Source organism: Danio rerio, chromosome 17, assembly GCF_052040795.2.
Source record: "Danio rerio strain M-AB ecotype USA chromosome 17, GRCz13ab, whole genome shotgun sequence".
NCBI lineage: Eukaryota > Metazoa > Chordata > Actinopteri > Cypriniformes > Danionidae > Danio > Danio rerio.
In genome coordinates, this window is record NC_141037.1 from 40,207,902 (window position 1) to 40,227,068 (window position 19,167).

The window sequence follows — 19,167 nt, forward strand, 5'->3', positions numbered from 1 at the left end:
GCGGTGGGGAGGGGTGAGAAGGGTGCGTGACGTAGCCTATTTGAGCACCGGGAGGGAGACGCGAGATTACCGGTAGATTATCATTCGTTTGCGGGAATCCAAAGACTCGCGAAACTTCCCGCCCTACTCATAATTCTCTCTTCATATAGCTGTATGCCTGTTACATATCCATAAAACACAGTGATATAATCGCGATCGGATTGCATCGCTTTCACACTGCAATCGATCCGCTCCAGAGTTCGTTTCAATCGAGCCGAGACCACCTCATTCAAGCGATCTTGAAGCAATTGATTTGGCGCGGATCCGAGAGCGATTGGTGGTTTCACATATGCCAAACGAACCGCGCTTACTGGGCTAACGAGACAGGTTCCGAAACAAAAGTGTAGGTGTGAAAGCACCCTTAGTCTGGAGTTTGCATGTTCTCCCTGTGTTCATTTGGGTTTCCTCCGAGTGCTCCAGTTTCCCCCACAGTCCAAAGACATGCATTATAAGTGAATTGAATAAACTAAATTGGCCCAAGTGTGTTTGAATGAGTGTGTATTGGTGTTTCCCAATACTGGGTTCCGGATGGATGGGTATCCACTGCATTAAATATATGCTGGAATAGTTGGTGGTTCATTCCACTGTGGCGACCTCTGAAATAGGGACTGAGCTGAAGGAAGTTTAATTAGTAAATGAATTAAAACTGGTTTGGCTTGTATTAAAATGGTCTCAATTTTTCCTCCTCACTTTGTGATGTAGGATGACCTGCGGTTTCGAACACGCATTAGTAACAGTACATTGTGTACTGGATCAAACCTGAGTCTTTCCTCTGGGCCCACTTCAGGGTACAACAGCAGCAATGCTGCCATACTGAAGGACATTACCTCACCATTAATACAGGTAAGAAGTTACACTAAAGATATGTTTCAATAGCCTCTTTCACACAGTGATACAGGTAAATTTACGGAACGACTTTACCGGTAAATTAAAAAAAGCACTGTTCATACAGGCAAGGACATTCCGGAAATTTTCAGGAAAAGACCATTCACACATCCATTCCAAAATACCGGTAAATTCTGACATCATTAACCTGAAACTAGCTCTAAATGGCTGCACTTGTATTCATAAACATTGAAGGGGTTGGGCTTTTGTTGATGGTTTCACTTTGATTTAAGGCTTTAGCATTTATGCAGCTGCTTTTTCCCAGAGACATCCAAAGGCAGAAGCGCCACAGCATAATTTTTACACATTTGACTACATTACAATTTCTGTGGATGGATAAGTATTGTGAACAACTTCGATGAAAACATATTGTGGATCACTTTCGCATGTCAAGATGTACATAATATTTGTGTGTGTGCTGCCGCTTACCGGAGCACACCTTTACGTGCACACTCGTCAAGCAACTGAAGCAGAGCTTAAGGGTTAACTAACAGCGGTTTATCATAAATGATCATTTTTTTACACAGTTGGCATTAATAATGAACAATGGAAATGTTATCTGACTAACACCTAGCAGCTAAATGTGTCTGGAAAAGTATGCAAAGGCTTTTATTTTCATAAACAGCGCAGATGTGAATACGTCTGAATGTTCTGATTGGGTGGAGCAGATGTCTCACTTCTGCATTCACACAGCGCAGCATTTCTATCTACCTCATTTACCAGTATATTCAAAAACGGCCTGTTGACACATAATGCCTTTTTGGAAAATTACTGGTAAAAGGTTTGTATGTGTGAAAGGGGCTAATGTCATTTTTTTTCATTCAAAATGCTTTTTTTCTTAGTATTCATTCTCCTTCTCCTTAGGTGAATGGAGTCTCAGACTTCAAAATAAGGACTCGACCTCCTTTGATTCCGTTGCAGACTTCAAAAGCCCAGCGTAAATGGCTATCAGTCCAAGGTGAGCATTAATTGGATAACAATTGCAAACCTTAGTGTTATTAGTATTATGCTTTGAATCCACCTAATTAACCAGATTACGTATTCATACTAGATGTCAGCCTGGAGACTTCTGTCATTGGATATGAGCCTGAGTCATCCTCCACTCCATCATCTCCTCCCTGTGCTCGACAGCGCACTCTTTCTTTCGGCTCTCCCTCGTCCATGTTGACTTCATATCAGGATATTGCAGACTGCACACTTGCCAGTGCAATTTCAGAAGTATGCAATTGTTCATCTAGGTTCAAAATATACAAGGACACATGAATGTGAAATACTTCATTGGTATGCTTGTCTGTTTTAGGTATATTTGGCCTCTGGAGGTGATGTGAGGAATCTGCTGGCTGGGAAGGCAGCAGCTGGCTGGAGGTACACTAATGCATATTGTTTTTGTATAAGTATTTTACATGTTTTCCATCCTCATATTTAATTTCTAACTAGGCACCAAGGTGTGGAAAGAGGAATTCAGGTGTTTTACAAGGCCACTTCAAGAACTTCAGCTCATGGGTTTCTTGGAGCAGTCGAGCTGGATAGACCTTTGTCCAGTCTGTGGTCTATAGTTCGAGATCACTCAAAGATTCACCTTTACAACGAGTCTGTTAAATCTGCCTGGACACGACCACTGGATGAAAGCACACAACTTGGTAAAACCCAAGATTTTTGATATCATAAAGGGTTTCTGTTGTCTAATGGTAAATTTTAAGTCACTAGCTATGTTTCCATCTACCTATTTTTATGTTTATTTTGGAATATCGCATAAAACCTGCTTAGTGGAAATGCCAAGATGCACAAATATTTTGAAAATGCACATTAAAAATGTATAATAAACTTTTTGTCCAATACCCTATGGAAATGCACTTACTGAATATATTCCAGTATGCGCATGTGATTTTATTTGAACTGATCACATGATAACAAAAATGGGCTAGATGGGACAAACCAGTGGACCTGCAACACTGTAAAACATCTTAAATGTTGTTTTGGTCATTCAAAAATCCCTTGGTCAAAGTTTGTAATCAAAATTTGGTTTGATTTTATTAACTCCAGAAGTTTCTTAAGTAAAATCGCTCCCAAAGAGTATGTGGACGTAAACTGCATTATTTTCAAATCTTTTATGCAATAAAACTTGCATTTTTGTATGGAAACATAGCTACTGATTGCCTAGTTTGACTCTAAATCTTTACAGATGAATCTTAGGCTATGTTGACTTAGTAACAAAGTCACCTGAGACTTGTATCTCTTGTAAAACATCCATATAATAAGATACTTTAATATTAAAACATTTTTGACAAAAATATTTGACAGAAAATAACTGAGAAATAAAAAGGCTTAAATCTTTTAATTGGTACACCTTAGCCTTTCCCCTTCCCCCTACCCCTCATTTGCCGCATTCACATGAAAGGGTAGGGATGTGCCAATTCTCTTTAGCTTGAAGGCATAGGGTTAAGGGGAAGGGCTAGATAGCCCACGAAACAGAGATTTTTCAGGACCACGCTCAAAACCAAGGGGTATGAAAATTTCCCAGAATACATCAGCCACAATGGCAGCATGGCTGCACATGGGAGTCAGGGAATGCACAAATGAGAATTTTTGTCTTTATTTGCAAATTTTATACAACAAACAAGCACATTTTTAATATATTCATAACTGTGTTTCTGTTTTACCTTCATGGTTTAAAAAAAATACGCTAAAACAAAAAAGTTACATTTCGCTATCTATTGTCCCTAATAAAGTAAAAGTCCTGTATAGCAGTCCCACAACAATCTGACACTCGATGACACTCAAATACCCTTTCAGAAAGGTCTAGTGGTTGGAAGTGAGCTTTTTACAGTGTCTGCCATAATGTTAATGTTGTTTTCTTGTGTTTACATAGATGAATATGGCCAGGGTGTAAATACACAGTACAGTTACAATCTTATTACCACATTATATTGTTATGATAACATGATATCATTGCCTTCATTAATCTCCTGATGATAAAAACCAAAAAATAACACAACTGGAATAACTACAGCAGTCGCGATTGTTGATCTCATATGAAGCAAGAGCTCGCGATAACACATGGTGACTTTTACTCTTTTTCTCATGCTATCTATCTATCTTTATCTCCAATTAGTCTATCTGTTGACAAACATGACAAACTGCCAGCTTAAACAGCCACGGGACTTCTGCTGCCTCAGTACAGAATCTAAACAGGTATTCTGCTTACTTTATTTTGAGATTGGCTTTATGCAAAACTCCCTTGCCTTAATTACATATTCATTTTAATCCATCCTGTTTTTTCCAGGATGATATGCGGGTGCTGGCCATGCAGTCTGTATTTGAGGAGACTCTGCCACGTCCCAGTGCTGATACTATTCGTGGTGAGATGCTACCCAGTGCGTGGATCCTTCAACCGAGTCACCGTAATGGTCGAGAGGCTGTGACTGTCATCTACTTGTTACAAGTAAGCATGTTTGTGCTTGCATCCTTGTCACTGTTTATAATTTTATTTAGTGAAGTTTATTTATAAACTAATTTCGAGAGGATCACGTGCCTATGATTGCGAGCAGCCGGTCCCGCAATATTCAATTCATGATTCATCAATCAGACGATTCCTTAACCACTATAAATACTCTAAGTTCCATATTACAGCCATCTTTGTTTTGAAGAATCCCCCCTTTCACCCCTACTCCTCCTCCTTTCCTAGATGGGTTTCACGGGGGCCCAGTGGACAGCACTGTTGCCTCACAGCAAGAACATCACTGGTTCTAGTCCTTACCAAGCCAGCCGACGTTTCTGTGCTGAGTTTACACGTTCTCCCCGTGCTCACGTGGTATTCCTCCTCAATCCCCGGTTTCCTCCCACCATCCAAAAACAAGCAACTTAAGTTAATTGACTAATCCAAATTGGCACCATAGACAAGCTCCTAGTAAGCAGTTATCTCTTAAGAGCCATCACTATCTGTTCTTTAGCTACAACAGCAGAGTTCTCGAGATCTACCTGAGCTCAAACTCCCCTCTTACCCTGCAAACAGGAGGTAGCCCCGGGCTCGAGGATCTTATGAGCTCAGGGCTCTCTCCCGGCACAGCATGCCAAACAAGCTTTATAATCAATCATCAGCTACATGTGAACTCTCGAAACTAGCATTTGCATTACGTTTGCTTAAATAGGATAAAAGAAACAGAGACCATGGGGCATAATTATATATATTTTATCACAAAAGTCCAATTTGCAATGCAAAACCAATTTTGTATAATGGGCGATTCAAAAAAGAATGGCTAGTGCATTGGTTGTGATATACACTCACTGGCCACTTTATTAGGTACACCTTACTAGTACTGGGTTGGACCCCTTTTTGCCTTCAAAACTGCCTTAATTCTTCATGGCATAGATTCAGCAAATATTCCTCAGATATTTTGGTCCATGTTAAAATGATAGCATCATGCAGTTGCTGCAAATTTGTCGGCTGTACATCCATGATGCGAATCTCCCGTTCCACCTTATCCCAAAGGTGCTTTATTGGATTGAGATCATTGGTTGATACAAGGCAGAATGGATTCATGCTTTCTTAGTGTCGATGCCAAACTCTGACCTTACCATCCAAGGTCAGTTTTCTTGTTCTTAGCTGACAGGAGTGGCACCCGGTGTGGTCTTCTGCTGCAGTCTGCCTCAAGGTTGGACTTGTTGATCGTTCAGAGATGCTTTTCTGCATATCTCGATTGTAACAAGTGGTTAATTGAGTTACTGTTGCCTTTTTGTCAGCTCAAATCAGTCTGGCCATTCTCCTCTGACCTCTTGCATCAACAAGGCATTTGGGCACACAGCACTGCCACTCACTGGATATTTTCTCTTTTTCAGACCATTCTATCTAAACCCTTGAGATGGTTGTGCGTGAAAATCCCAGCAGATCAGCAGTTTCAAAAATACTTAGATTAGCCCATCTGGCATCAACAACCATGCCACGTTCAAAGTCACTAAATCACCTTTCTTCCCCATTCTGATGCTCAGTTTGAGGTGCAGCAGATTGTCTTGACCATGTCTACATGGCAAAATGCATTGATTTGCTGCCATGTGATTGCATTAGCGAGTAGTTGGAAAAGTGTACCTAATAAACTGGCTGGTGAGCGCAAGTAAACCAAACTATATCTGCTGCTATTATTTTTGGAATTACTTATTTTGGAAAGAACGCTTTTTAGTTGTATAACCTCTTAAATACAGTAATCAATAGTCAGTTTTCTTTTCTAATTGTCCGTTGTGTCTCCCCCTATAGGTGGATTTGGGAAGTCCGTCCTTAGCCCCTAGATTGCTGAACGCAGTGTCTAGGAAGCAAGCAGCTGTAATTGCAGACCTTGATTCTTTCTTCTCTTTATGACAAATCAGGTTACACATATAGCAACAAGCACTTACACTAAAACCATGAAGGGTTTTTGCTAAGATTTGCACCTCTTTACTTGACTCTTTTTCACGTAGCACTGATGGTATGATTATACTGTGTAACAAATCATTATGCCACTTAAATCCATCTTAATATTATTAGGTAGCTATTTGGTTTGCCACCATGTGCCAAAGTATTGAATATTGTAAAAAAGAAAAGGTTATAATATATTTGAATTCATCAAAGTAAACGCCCAAAGCTATTTTGTTTTCATTTATGCATCTCATTATTATTTGATATAGACCACACTATGCATAGCTTTGCTTGTTGTAAGAAGAAAAAATCCACTGTATTTCAGTATTCCTTTAATGCATAGCATTGACTTAAGCTACTTTTAGAAATAATTATTATATAAAACTTGAACTTGACATCAGCTGTAGACTTTTTATTTTATTTTTTATATTTTTTTAATTCTGAAATATGCAGTACAGTGCCTTTTATACATGTCTTTTTTTCTGTTGTTGAATGTTTGTTGGCAGAAGAATCGTCCGGCTGTTTTCTTTTCTTGAGATATGATAGATTGACTGTCATAAAATCTTTTTGACTGCAATGCTATTGTTGACATTGCTACTCTCAGTATTGTAATATTTTTTTTCATGTATGCAAACGTGTTCTTTTAAGTTTGTCTTTTTAATGATATGCAAAAAAAATAACAACATGTTGTTATGTTATATGCAGTGGCTTCATCTATATAGTTAAGTGGTTCTCAGCTCCTGCGTGAACTGAACCATGTGGGTGTGTGAGTGTCAGATAAGACAGACCTACAATATATGCATAGTGATGGGTCTCCATCGAGCCACACCTCTACAGTTGAAGTCAGAATTATTAGCCCCCTTGTTTATTTTTTTTCACCAATTTCTGTTTAATGGAGGGAAGATTGTTTCAGCACATTTCTAAGCATAATAGTTTTAAAAACTTATTTCTGATAACTGATTTATTTTATCTTTGCCATGATGACAGTAAATAATATTTTACTTGATATTTTTCAAGACACTTCTACACAGCTTAAAGTGGCATTTAAAGGCCTAACTAGGTAAATAAGGTGAACTAGGCAGGTTAGGGTAATTTAGTAGGCAAGTTCATATATAACGAAGGTTTGTTCTATAGATTATCAGAAAAAAATTAGCTTAATTGGCTAATAATTTTGTCCCAAAAATGTTTTTTAAAAAATTAATAACTGCTTTTATTCTAGCCAAAATAAAACGAATAAGACTTTCTCCAGAAGAAAAAATATTATCAGACATACTGTGAAAATTTCCTTGCTCTGTTAAAAATAATTTGGGAAATATTTAAAAAAATAAAATCAAAAGGGGGCTAATAATTCTGACTTCAACTGTACATCTGCATTAGGATTAAAGCTGTACACTTAGACATTATAATGAAAAGGGCCTTTGCTGAAGCACTGTTGAATGTTAGACCAGTTTTTTATATTTGTGACAGCTGATCTGAAGACTTTTGTTGCCACTGAAGGAGTTATACTGTATACAGTAAATGAAGGCTATTTCTTTTCTTTTATCACATTTTGTTTTATTTACTGTAAATGTTTTCTATTTGCCAGCTGTATGCTAAATAATTTATTGTTTGATATGTTGTTTGAAAATGTTCTCTTATTTTTTTTATGTTTTGTATGCTTCCAAAAGGGTAATGGCTTTTAATTTATGAACCAGATCATATTTTTATTAAATGCATTTGGCATTTTTGTATTTTCATACACGTTTCTGTCTTTTATTTTAGTACTTATAGGTATAACACTTGTACAATGGAAGTTCGTCAGTTTGTGTCTGTGTGTGTATTAAACTGCTATAACCCTATTCTTGAACATATCATTTAATTAAATCGTTTGACCTATCGCTGTAAAACTATCCAAATGAATAAAATCTGCCTTATATTTTTAATCAGATGTTATTGCATTTCCACTTTAGGGTTAAAAAAAGACTCTTTGCAGTGGTTCATGAATAGGCGCACATATTCAGCATATCTGGCTGTTTTCTGAACTGCGTTGTTACCGTGAAAATCAGCCTGAGCGTCACGCACCTATGGTTGGTCATACATCATCAAACGTTGCAGCTGCAAGCGAAGGTGAGAGCGCTGACACGGTATTTCTTCCAGTAGTTTTATCTGTTACATATAACGTCATTGATGCTTTATTTTGTGTTCTAAATGTTGTGTAATTATGTAGCTATGTTCAATATTTACACTTTTTAAAGGCTATTTAAGAGACTAGAATACTCAAGGAAGGTACTAAATTACTAGAAGAAAGCAATAAACAGAAGACGGTGATTTCTTAGATCATTGGTGTGGTAAACACGACCTCTACTGGTGATCTGAAATCACTGTTATAATCAAATTAGGTGAAGGTAAAGGTTTGAGGCTAGTCCTAAAAGAGTGATTAGGTATGATTTTCTTGTAGTTTAATATTTTTGTCCGTGTTATATAACTGTTTATTGATTTAGGGTTTAAGTCGTGCCTGGTTCATTTCCCAATCCTGTCCACATCATTTTGTCTTAATACTGTCCTCAAAATGGAATAAGGTGGAGTCATCATGGTAGGGAACATTGCAACTAAAATGGTACTTTTGTCAAGACGAACGGGCAAATCTTGACAAGGGAAGTGTGGTTTTAACATTCCAGTTAAACAGAAACAATTAAAAAAACAAGTATTAAAAAAATACTATTTTTGCTGTTGGTTCTTTATTACAGGATTATGAGCTGATAAAGACACCTTTTCAACAATCCAATTCAAACAAGTTATGAAAGTATGGAAAACACAAATAAAAAAAGAAATGAAATATTTCTAAATGACTTTGACATATTTTACTGCAGACAATACAGCCTCGTGACTTTTTCCAAACTGAACATGTATTCCAATTTCGGTTCTTGCAACACATTTAAAAAAGTTGTAACAGTAAAGCATTTAGCACTTTGTAATCTTGCCATTTTTTTTTACAAGACTTAAGAGACATCTAGGGACTGAGAACACCACGATGAAGTGTTTCAGGTGTAATTTTGTCCCATTCTTGAGGTGGGCAACAGTATATGGGGTTTTCGTTGTTGAATTTTGCACTTCAAAATGCACCACACGTTCTCTATTAGAAACAATACCATGACAGATCCTGGCTTTTGGACTTGTTGTTGGTAACAGTCTAAATGATTATTTTCTTATTTGATCCAGAATTCACAGCATCCATTTCTTCCAAGAAATACCTGAAATACTGATTCATCTGACCACTGTACACTTTCCCACTGTGTGATTCCAGATGCCTCTGAGCCCAAAGAAATCAACAGCGCTTCTGGACACTGTTAACATATGGCTTCCTTTTGGCACAGTACAGTTTTCACTGGCATTTGTGGATGTAACTTATTGTGGTACTTGACAAAGGTTTACCAAAGTAGTCAAGGCCACGTGGTGATATCGTTTATAAATTAATGATGATTCTTAATGCAGTGCCGCCTGAGGGATCGGAGATCAAGGTAGTTTAGTCTAAACTTGCATCCTTGCCCTTTACTCACTGAAATTTCTCCATATTTCTTAAATCTTTTAATTATGTTATGCACTTTTGAAGTTGAAATATCCAAATGCCCTCCTATCTTTCTTAGAAGAACATTGTTTTTAAACATTTCAATAATTTTCTCACCTATTTGTTGCTTCTAAAGGACTAGACCTTTCTTAGATGCTGCTTTTGTACCAAATCATAATGACAATCACCTGTTGACATCACCTGTTTCAAGTTACATCCTTTTTAAACTAAATGACCTGATTACTAGCCCTAAACTGCTCCTGTCCCAACATTTTTAAAAATTTCTTTCAGGTCTGAATTTTAGAAAAGGATGTATATTTACAAATGAAGTTGACTCAGCAAAACATGAAATATTTTGTGTTCATATTGTCTGCAATGAAAGGTTTCTTAACTTTAATTTCAAACTACAATACAAGGTAAAGTGTGACTTTTAAGGCTGTGATTTATTTAATTCATATCTTAAAGTCAAATATTATATGTAAATAGTTCACAGTAAAACGGAATTCTTTTACTCTTTCCCTATACCATAAATGCTTTTATTCCTTTAACTTGTCATTTCTTGAAATAAAAGTATCTTTAGTGCCACCATCGCTGACACTGTGGGCCCTATCATACACCCGGTGCAATGCGGCGCAAGGCTGCACAGTTGTTGTTTGCTAGTTTCAGCTTGGCGCAAGAGTCGTTTTGACGTTTTGCACCATGCTGTTTAAATAGCAAATGCATTTGCGCTCATATGTGCACCCATAGGCGTTCTGGTCTAAAAAAGGAGGTGTGTTAAGGTGCATTGCTGTCGCATTGCTATTTTGAGGAACCAAAATAGACTGTTCAATAGACCAGATCAAAGCAGGCCTGTAGTGACACAAATGACCATTTTGTCACTTGAGGTGTTGTAGGGTTGTTTCTGACGCGTGAGAGCTCAACAAACGAATCATCCTCCAAATACTGCTTATCAGATTTATTTTTTGCACAGACAGTTCTTATGGTTCAATTTCCACTCACAGTCTGATATATAAATGCTCATAAAATCACATTGAATGCCTCAATAAAGCTCTTTCAAACACGGTCAAAAAATGTTGTGCTTCCCTCTAATTACACACCTGTTGTTCTAAGTCTTTGTCTACCTATATACTCCTCCAAACCCCCACTCCACCCAGTGGTCAAAAACAGCATTACAAAAAACATAATGGCTCTTACACCCCGGCCCCTAATTGTACATGGCAGGTAGACATAACAATTCAACAATGTACATACAAAGAGCCATTAAAGCAACACTATAAACATTGCATTAATCAATTCTGTGTAGGTGTCAAATTTAACAGTCTTTACCATCAGTCCATTATATTTCCATGTTGTCATACAACAGACAAAGTTTTGTCACGGGTCTCTCAAGTACACTGGTTTTAGTTTGTACTCGCACAGAACGAACAAGTCCATTTTTATCTGGAAAAACCTCCAGAATTCGCCCCATTAACCAAGACCCTCGAGGGGCAGACGAGTCCACAATGACAACAATGTCACCAGGAACAAAGTTTCTCCTTTCCTTATTCCATTTCTGCCGATCTTGAAGCACAGGCAAATATTCATTTGTCCATCTTTTCCAGAATAAGTCACACATATACTGGACCTGTTTCCATCTCCTCTTGCTGTATAATTCAGATTTTTCAAATAATCCAGGTGGTAATACTGGTTTACCTTTCATCTGAAGAAGATGGTTTGGAGTAAGTGGCTCCAAATCATTGGGGTCATCTGACAACTTAGTTATTGGGCGATCATTTAGAATGGCCTCAATTTCACATAGTACAGTATGGAATCCTTCATCATCCAAAATCTGCTGATGTAGGATGGAATTCAAAATTCTTTTGACCATTCTGATTACACGTTCCCAGATTCCACCATAATGCGAACCTCCTGGAGGATTGAAACTCCACTGGACACCTTTCTGGAGCATTGCCCTTTGAATCTTGTTTTGATTCCATGATCTCAGTGATTCCTTTAATTCCTTTTCTGCGGCAACAAAGTTGGTACCATTATCTGATCTTATTTGAGTTACTTGCCCTCGTCTGCAGATAAATCTTCGAAGAGTGTTAATACATGAATCAGTGTCCAATGAGTAGGCGACTTCCAGATGAACTGCTCGACTTGCCATGCAAGTAAAGATGACTCCGTAACGTTTTACAATGGAGCGTCCTCTTTTAACTTCCACAGGACCAAAATAATCCACCCCAACATTCGAAAATGGAGGCAAATCGGGAAGGAGTCGTTCCTTTGGCAAGTCTGCCATCTTCTGCTCACCCACCTTAACTCCAAAACGTCTACAATGGCCACAACTCGATATAATCCTTCTGGCAGCTGCATTACCCTTAATGATCCAATATCTTTTCCTCAGCTCTGAAAGCATATAATTTCTTCCACTGTGACCTAACTGTTGGTGTATATGACGCAAGATGAGCGTGGCAATATGCTGATCCTTAGCCAGAATGATCGGATGCTTTCTTTCTTCCGGCATAGCAGAATTTCTCAATCGTCCTCCTACTCTCAAAATACCGTCTTGATAGACGGGATCCAATTTATACAGCTTGCTGTCTCGGCTTATTTTTGAAACAGGTGAAACTGACAGAGCATCGATTTCCTTTTTAAACTGTTGCCTTTGACTGAATGCAACAATAGCTACTTCAGCTTCATTCAAATCCTGCAAACTTAAATTTGGTGTAACCACAGAACCAATTAGTTTTCGAAGTTCTTTCTCCGTCTTTTTAGAAGTTACTCCAGAAGAGTCTAAAGAGGCTTGAATTTCCTTTCTCTTTTGACTTCGTTGTTTCAGAACTGTCTTTAATTTCAAGAGCCAAGCAACAGCAACCTTCAACTTTGTCCAGTCTGAGAAATGAGTAATCAGCCTATGAGTAGCATTTGACTGTTCACTTACAAGAGTGCTATTTACACATATGTTCCTCTTGACTTCAGGATCATCTGCTTTAAGAGCAGAATCAAATATTTGTGCTGGCCATTCTTCCACTGGTTTCCACAGATAACTTGGTCCATTGATCCATTCTCTGTTTGTTAACAGCTGATCTGCTTTCAGACCTCTGGAGCAACAGTCTGCTGGATTTTGAGTCGTAGGTATGTATCGCCACTGTAATGGTGTTGTAATTTCTCTTATTGCAGAGATCCTGTTGGCGACAAAGGTAAGAAAACGTTTGTCCTCATTTTTTATGTATTTCAACACGGACGTACTATCTGTCCAGAATACTGAATCAACCAATGGAAACTGCATCTCTGCCCTTAACATTTTGTCCACTCGAGCAGCAAGCACAGCAGCTGTCAATTCAAGACGTGGAATAGTTACTGATTTCAAAGGTGCTACTCTAGCTTTACTGAGTAGGAATGTTACGTGAACATCATGTTTTGTCTCCATTCTAAGGTACGTCACAGTGCCATATCCAAGTGTACTTGCGTCAGCAAAATGATGCAACTGAACGTTGGTAAGTTCATCCATTCCTGCTGGTTTTAGACATCTGTCCATCTTGAAATCTGCCATCTTCTCAAGCTCTTTTAACCATAAAGACCACTGCCTTTGGAGATTTGAGGGTAGCAGATCATCCCATCCACATCTTATCCTACATAACTCTTGCAGGAGAATTTTTGCTGTAAGAGTGAATGGAGCCAAAAATCCTAAAGGATCATAGACAGAGCATACCTTTGACAGGACACCCCGCCTGGTGCAAGGATGATCTTTGCTAGTTATTTTAAAATTGAAAGTGTCGGATTCAACACACCACCACAAACCAAGAGCTCTTTCCATTGGCAACTGGTCCTTGTCCAGATCCATCATTTTTATGCCCTGGGCTCGGTGTTCTTCAGGTACACTTTGTAGCACAATACGGCTATTGCTGATCCATTTTATTAACTGGAAACCTCCTGCTAAGCAGACATCTGTGAGATCCTTGATCATCAAGACGGCCTCTTCCTCAGAAGGTACACTTTTCAAACAATCATCCATGTAGAAGTTTGTGTGAATTGTGTCAATTACCTTTTCAGGAAAGTCATCTTTGTTGTCCTCAGCAGTTCTACGTAAAGCATAGCAAGCACAACTTGGGGACGACACAGCACCAAACAAATGCACTTTCATCCTGTATTCCACAGAGTCCTGATTGATATCACCATCTGGCCACCATAGGAAACGAAGAAAGTCAGTATCTTCTTCTGCAACTTTAACCTGGTGAAACATTGCTTTTACATCAGCCATAAATGCAATAGGCTCTTGTCGAAACCTCACAAGAACTCCCAACAGTGAATTTGTCAGATTAGGACCCTGCAGAAGCTGATCATTCAATGATGTACCTTTAAAGGCAGCTCCACAATCAAACACCACTCTTAATGTTTGCTTCTTGGGGTGATAAACCCCATGGTGAGGGATATACCAAACTTTCCCTTCATCCTGTTTTAATTGATGTAACGGTACTATTTCGGCATAACCGTGTTTAATTACCTCATCCATGAAATCTTTATATTCTTGATGGAAAATCTTGTTTCTTTCAAATTTCCTTTTCAATCCAATTAAGCGCTGTTTAGCCACACAAAGGTTGTTTGGCAACATGGGAATTTCCATCCTAAAAGGAAGATTCAATTTATAATGTCCATCTTGAAACTCAATTGACTTGCTTACCTTTTCCATAAAGGCATGCTCTTCTCTTGACATTTCCTTCTTTTCAACAGAATTCTCATTAAAGTCATGATTGTATTGTTTACCAAGCATATCCTCCAATTTTCTTACAGAAATCCTGTTAACAGTCACACCTGAACATTTGACCTTATTCCTGCTTCCTTGGAGTGGTCCATTTACAACCCATCCCAATAGGGTTCTAACTGCATAAGGTCCATCTCCATTGCTGTTTATAACCTCCCAGGGCTCCATTACCCTGGAAGCATTTGCTCCAATCAGCAAATCCACATCAGCAGGAATTTGAGGAATCTCAACACCTTTCAGATATGGCCAATTTTCCAAATCCTTTTGAGTGACAATGTTGTCTCTGGATACAGGCATTCTTTCTTGAGTGAAGACTTCTGGAAGACTATAAAAGGTGTCATCAAGAAGGTTAGACACTTCCAATCCAGCCAAAACAGTGCTATTAACAGCCCTTTGATTGCCCATTGTTTTCAAAACAATATTAGTTTCCTTTCCCTTTAATTTCAAACTATGCATTAAGCGTTCTGAACAAAATGTGGCAGAACTGCCAGGATCCAAAAATGCATAGGTTTGAATTACCGTTTGTCCTTTGCTGGATTTGACTTGAACTGGTACAATTGATAATGCACAGTCTCCATCGTCACCGGCCCCTGTTTGACCACATGTTGTAAGGGCAACATGTGCACTACTTAAAGATGAATGACTTTGTTCTTGAGTGCACACTCTTTCCTTTTGTTGGATATGCAAAATGCTGGGATGCTTTTGACCACACACTGTACAAGTCAAGCGCTTATCACATCTTTTACTTATGTGTCCAAAAGAAAGACAGCCAAAACAAACACCTTTTTCCTTTAGAAAGTTCAATTTGTCTTTATGCAGCTTGTTTTGCATTTGTGTACACTGCTCCAATAAGTGATCACGTTTGCAGCACAAACATACAACTGGGGCCTTTGATCTTAAATCAGTCTCACAGCATTGAATTGATTTATTGTTGGTGACAACCGTTGTTGCAAAGCTGTTTCTAACTTTAGTCTTAGGTTGGAATTTCTGTTGCACAGGCTGGGTACTCTGGATATCACCAAACAAGGGATCTGATGACATTTTGACTTGACGTTCAACAAATATCACAATATCTTTAAACCGTGCTCTCTGCTTGCGTCTTTCCATTAACTCACATGCAACAGTTCTCCAATTTTCCCTTAATTTGTAAGGCAACTTCATGATGATGGTTTTCAAATTGCTTGGCATCTCTAGCTCTTCCATATAGTCAATTTCTTCCATTACATTACAGCATCCACGCAAAAAGAGAGCATAACTCTGCAATGAATTTACATCCTCAGATTTTATTGAAGGCCATGCCAAAACCTTTTCTACATATGCAGAAGCTATTTTGAATTCATTGCCGTAATGTTCCTTTAACAATGCTTTAGCTTGCACATACCCTCTTTGTGCATCCATATGCTGACAACTGCGCACAATCTCCCTTGGCTGACCTTGTGTATATTGTTCCAGAAAGTATAAACAATCTCTACTATTTTTGGTTTTGTCTTCTATTCCATGCTCAAATGCTCTCATAAAAGTTTTATATTGCAGAGGATTGCCATCAAACACAGGAATATCTCTTTGAGGCAGTGTGCTGGATTGTTGTTGTTGTACAAGCAGAGTGGTAATCTCATTTTGTTTTTGCAAGATATTACAAAGGTTCGAAGTTATTATTCCATCACTGTTCTGCATTACACTTGAGGATTGCATTTGTGACGTGAAATGAGGATCAATTTGTGGCACACTGTGAATTTGCTGAATCACGTTCCTTGAGCTTTCTTGCAGGGGGACTTCTATTGGCACATATGCCTCTGCATGAGGGTTGAGAGTAACAGTTCCTTTATCACAATATGCATTCATATCATCAGTGCAGGTTTTGAGAGACTGATTATTTAAAACAGCAATTTTTGCAGTAGCGGCTGCAATCTCTGCATCAATATCCAGCTGTTCTTGTCTATGTCTCAGCTTTTCTTGTTGTACCTCCAAAGTATGCTTTTCCTTTAAAGCAGCTGCACGCGCCATTAATGCAGCTTTCTCTGCCTCTGCCATGATTCGTGCTGAAGCAGCAGAAGATCTCCCACTACGTACACTGCTTGAACTTTTCTTACTGGACGATTTACTGGATTTACATGAGGATATGTTGGAAATGCTATCATCTGGATTAACATCCTCTTGACATACCCTTGCATCAACACCAGAACATGAAACTTGACTTTCAGCGCTCAACCATTTCTCAACATCATCTACAAACTCATCGCAAATCAACATCTTTCCATTGAACCATGTTTGTTGTTTTTCCTTTTCTTCACTGGGCAAAAGAACCATCACCGAATTGTGCATTTCCTTTGTTTCGTCTCTCAATTTGATGAATTTCTCAAAGGAACACTGCACCTCCTTTTCATATTCTCGGTTGGACATAAAATCCTTTATAATAGCCATTAAGTTCTTTGCCTTGCTTAGTTTACACTTTCGTGTCTTTTGCAGAGTTTCCAATTTTTCCAATAAAGCCTTAGGAGTAAGCTTAATGAGCCGCTTTTCCCTCACATGCTCTGTTTCAAACTTCTCAAATGGCACAATAGTCTCTGTCTGTTCACAGGTAGTCGCACCATCATCATCACAATTCATTAAACTCATATTCACAGCTGAAATCGTTTGCCTCCTAAGCAACTTTAAAACTTAAGCAACCAATGCATTGGATTTACGCTATTGTGTGCACACAAAGTCATTCATTAAGTAGCGCTACACATACCTTTGTTTCATTCATTCAGTTCATCACGGCTGCTCCTCAAGAAAGTCCAAAAATGATGCATGATGATCCACAAAGAAGCCATTTTTTGACAAATGTAGTGACACAAATGACCATTTTGTCACTTGAGGTGTTGTAGGGTTGTTTCTGACGCGTGAGAGCTCAACAAACGAATCATCCTCCAAATACTGCTTATCAGATTTATTTTTTGCACAGACAGTTCTTATGGTTCAATTTCCACTCACAGTCTGATATATAAATGCTCATAAAATCACATTGAATGCCTCAATAAAGCTCTTTCAAACACGGTCAAAAAATGTTGTGCTTCCCTCTAATTACACACCTGTTGTTCTAAGTCTTTGTCTACCTATATACTCCTCCAAACCCCCACTCCACCCAGTGGTCAAAAACAGCATTACAAAAAACATAATGGCTCTTACAAGGCCTATAATCCAGCGCAGAGTGCATTATTTGTGTGTCTCACTTAAACATTGCTTAATACACAGAGGATGTTTAGCAATATGCAAATATCTTTACAAATGAAAAAATAATTAAAGGATTAAAATATTACAAAAATTATTATTTTCTATAGCCTACATAAATATAAAAACCATACTTTCATGCCTTCTTCATCTAGGGGGGCTTTTTCAGTTTATTCATAAAAATTTGCTTTTGAATAATGTTATTATCAGTAGTGTAGTATTTATAATATGCTGATTTATATTTATTTTATCAAAAACAAGCTTTGCCTACCTGTCAGGTTTTAGACCATATGGGGCTTTTGCGCCCTGCGCTTTGGACTTTGCACATGAACCGTCAAAAAAGAGCCCTGTGTGTTTTATATTAAAAGGTTTATGTAAACCATCAATTACACAAATATACATATATAAGGCTTCACCAAGGTTAATTGTAACTTTAAGAAAAACAGAGTTTTAGTAGGCTACACTAATTAAACACTTTCTCAAAACGTATACTTGGGCAAGAAAATCAACACTCAAAAAATCATCACCTTAGAATTATAAGGTTCTATCTGATTGTTTTTGTCAAAATTGAGTTATTCACATATTCTTATTAACTACAACTTATTTACATTATGTGATGTTTTTTATAAGTTGTTTACATTTTAAGACTTTTTATTTAAAAAACAAAAACAGTTTATCTACAAAGTCAAACTCTCATAAGGTTCTTTCAGTGAGCCAATCAGCATTCCAGTCAGGATCAGCTTTCTTTGTAATTTCGCCGGACTGCTTCATTGACAGCAAAAAAAATAAATAAATAAATAAAACAGAAAGACAAAATCATTCAACATCAGGCTAAATAATGTCGCCACACTACACAAAATTGAGATGTGTGTAAATGTGATGATTTAGAAATAACATTTCTATAGTAAATGTGAAATATTTTTATTTGTGTATATAGTCAGTCAAACATTTTTCAGGGTTTATTAAACTCATTTGCTCATTGTCTGCTTTCCTTTTAAAGTCTTCAATTTGAAATTAAGCCTTGAAGGGCAAATAATTAATTTAATTATATGTTCCATATATTGAATGAATCAAATTCAATAGTTTATATAAAGCATAAACTTCAATAATGACTATATTAATTATAAAAAAATTAACAGCTGCACTGGACAAAATATTTAGCACAGCCTTATATGCTTAATTTGAACAAGAAAAATATATTAATTCTAAAACATGAAATAAATGTTACAAAAAGCAAAAATTTAAATTTCTCAAGCATCAACACATTGTTACAACATCAAATTATTTATATATTTTTGATTGTGTTTCTTGATAAGTAGTCCTTTTATGAGTGATCTGCCAGATAGAACCTTATAATTC

The 19,167-nt window shown here is 37.6% G+C and overlaps 2 protein-coding genes and 1 long non-coding RNA gene across 4 annotated transcripts in view; 1 reads left to right on the plus strand and 2 right to left on the minus strand.

Moving 5' to 3' along the window:
- stard9 (StAR-related lipid transfer (START) domain containing 9) overlaps positions 1–8,046 on the plus strand; it is a 78,184-nt gene extending 70,138 nt beyond the window's left edge. The window contains exons 25-32 of the mRNA XM_087290837.1: positions 742–882; positions 1,789–1,882; positions 1,976–2,142; positions 2,225–2,289; positions 2,362–2,564; positions 4,037–4,116; positions 4,208–4,366; positions 6,173–8,046. Of these exons, the coding sequence (XP_087146963.1) occupies positions 742–882; positions 1,789–1,882; positions 1,976–2,142; positions 2,225–2,289; positions 2,362–2,564; positions 4,037–4,116; positions 4,208–4,366; positions 6,173–6,274 (1,011 nt within the window). The 3' untranslated portion in view covers positions 6,275–8,046. The remainder of the gene's footprint in view (positions 1–741; positions 883–1,788; positions 1,883–1,975; positions 2,143–2,224; positions 2,290–2,361; positions 2,565–4,036; positions 4,117–4,207; positions 4,367–6,172) is intronic.
- Positions 1–19,167, minus strand: part of LOC147833146 (uncharacterized) — a 106,300-nt gene that overhangs the window by 49,891 nt on the left and 37,242 nt on the right. The window lies entirely within an intron of this gene.
- LOC141378433 (uncharacterized) lies at positions 10,795–17,671 on the minus strand. 2 transcript variants are annotated; one of them, XM_087290838.1, is made up of 2 exons: positions 13,306–17,671; positions 10,795–13,021 (listed from the first exon to the last, which is right to left on the minus strand). In XM_087290838.1, exons 1-2 carry the CDS (start codon positions 17,212–17,214, stop codon positions 12,839–12,841), a joined length of 4,092 nt encoding a protein of 1,363 aa, XP_087146964.1. In that variant the 5' UTR covers positions 17,215–17,671; the 3' UTR covers positions 10,795–12,838. The 2 variants fall into 2 exon arrangements, with proteins under 2 accessions (XP_087146964.1, XP_087146965.1); XM_087290839.1 differs by lacking the exon at positions 10,795–13,021 and having other exon boundaries at positions 13,638–13,769; positions 13,882–17,671.

Excerpts from the sequence above, each read along its gene's own strand:
- LOC141378433 (XM_087290838.1), bottom strand. The coding sequence starts at position 17,214 with ATGAGTTTAATGAATTGTGATGATGATGGTGCGACTACCTGTGAACAG. Across the intron at positions 13,022-13,305 it reads AGTTGCATCATTTTGCTGAC|GATCTCTGCAATAAGAGAAA; the intron begins GCAAGTACACTT and ends TGTCGCCAACAG.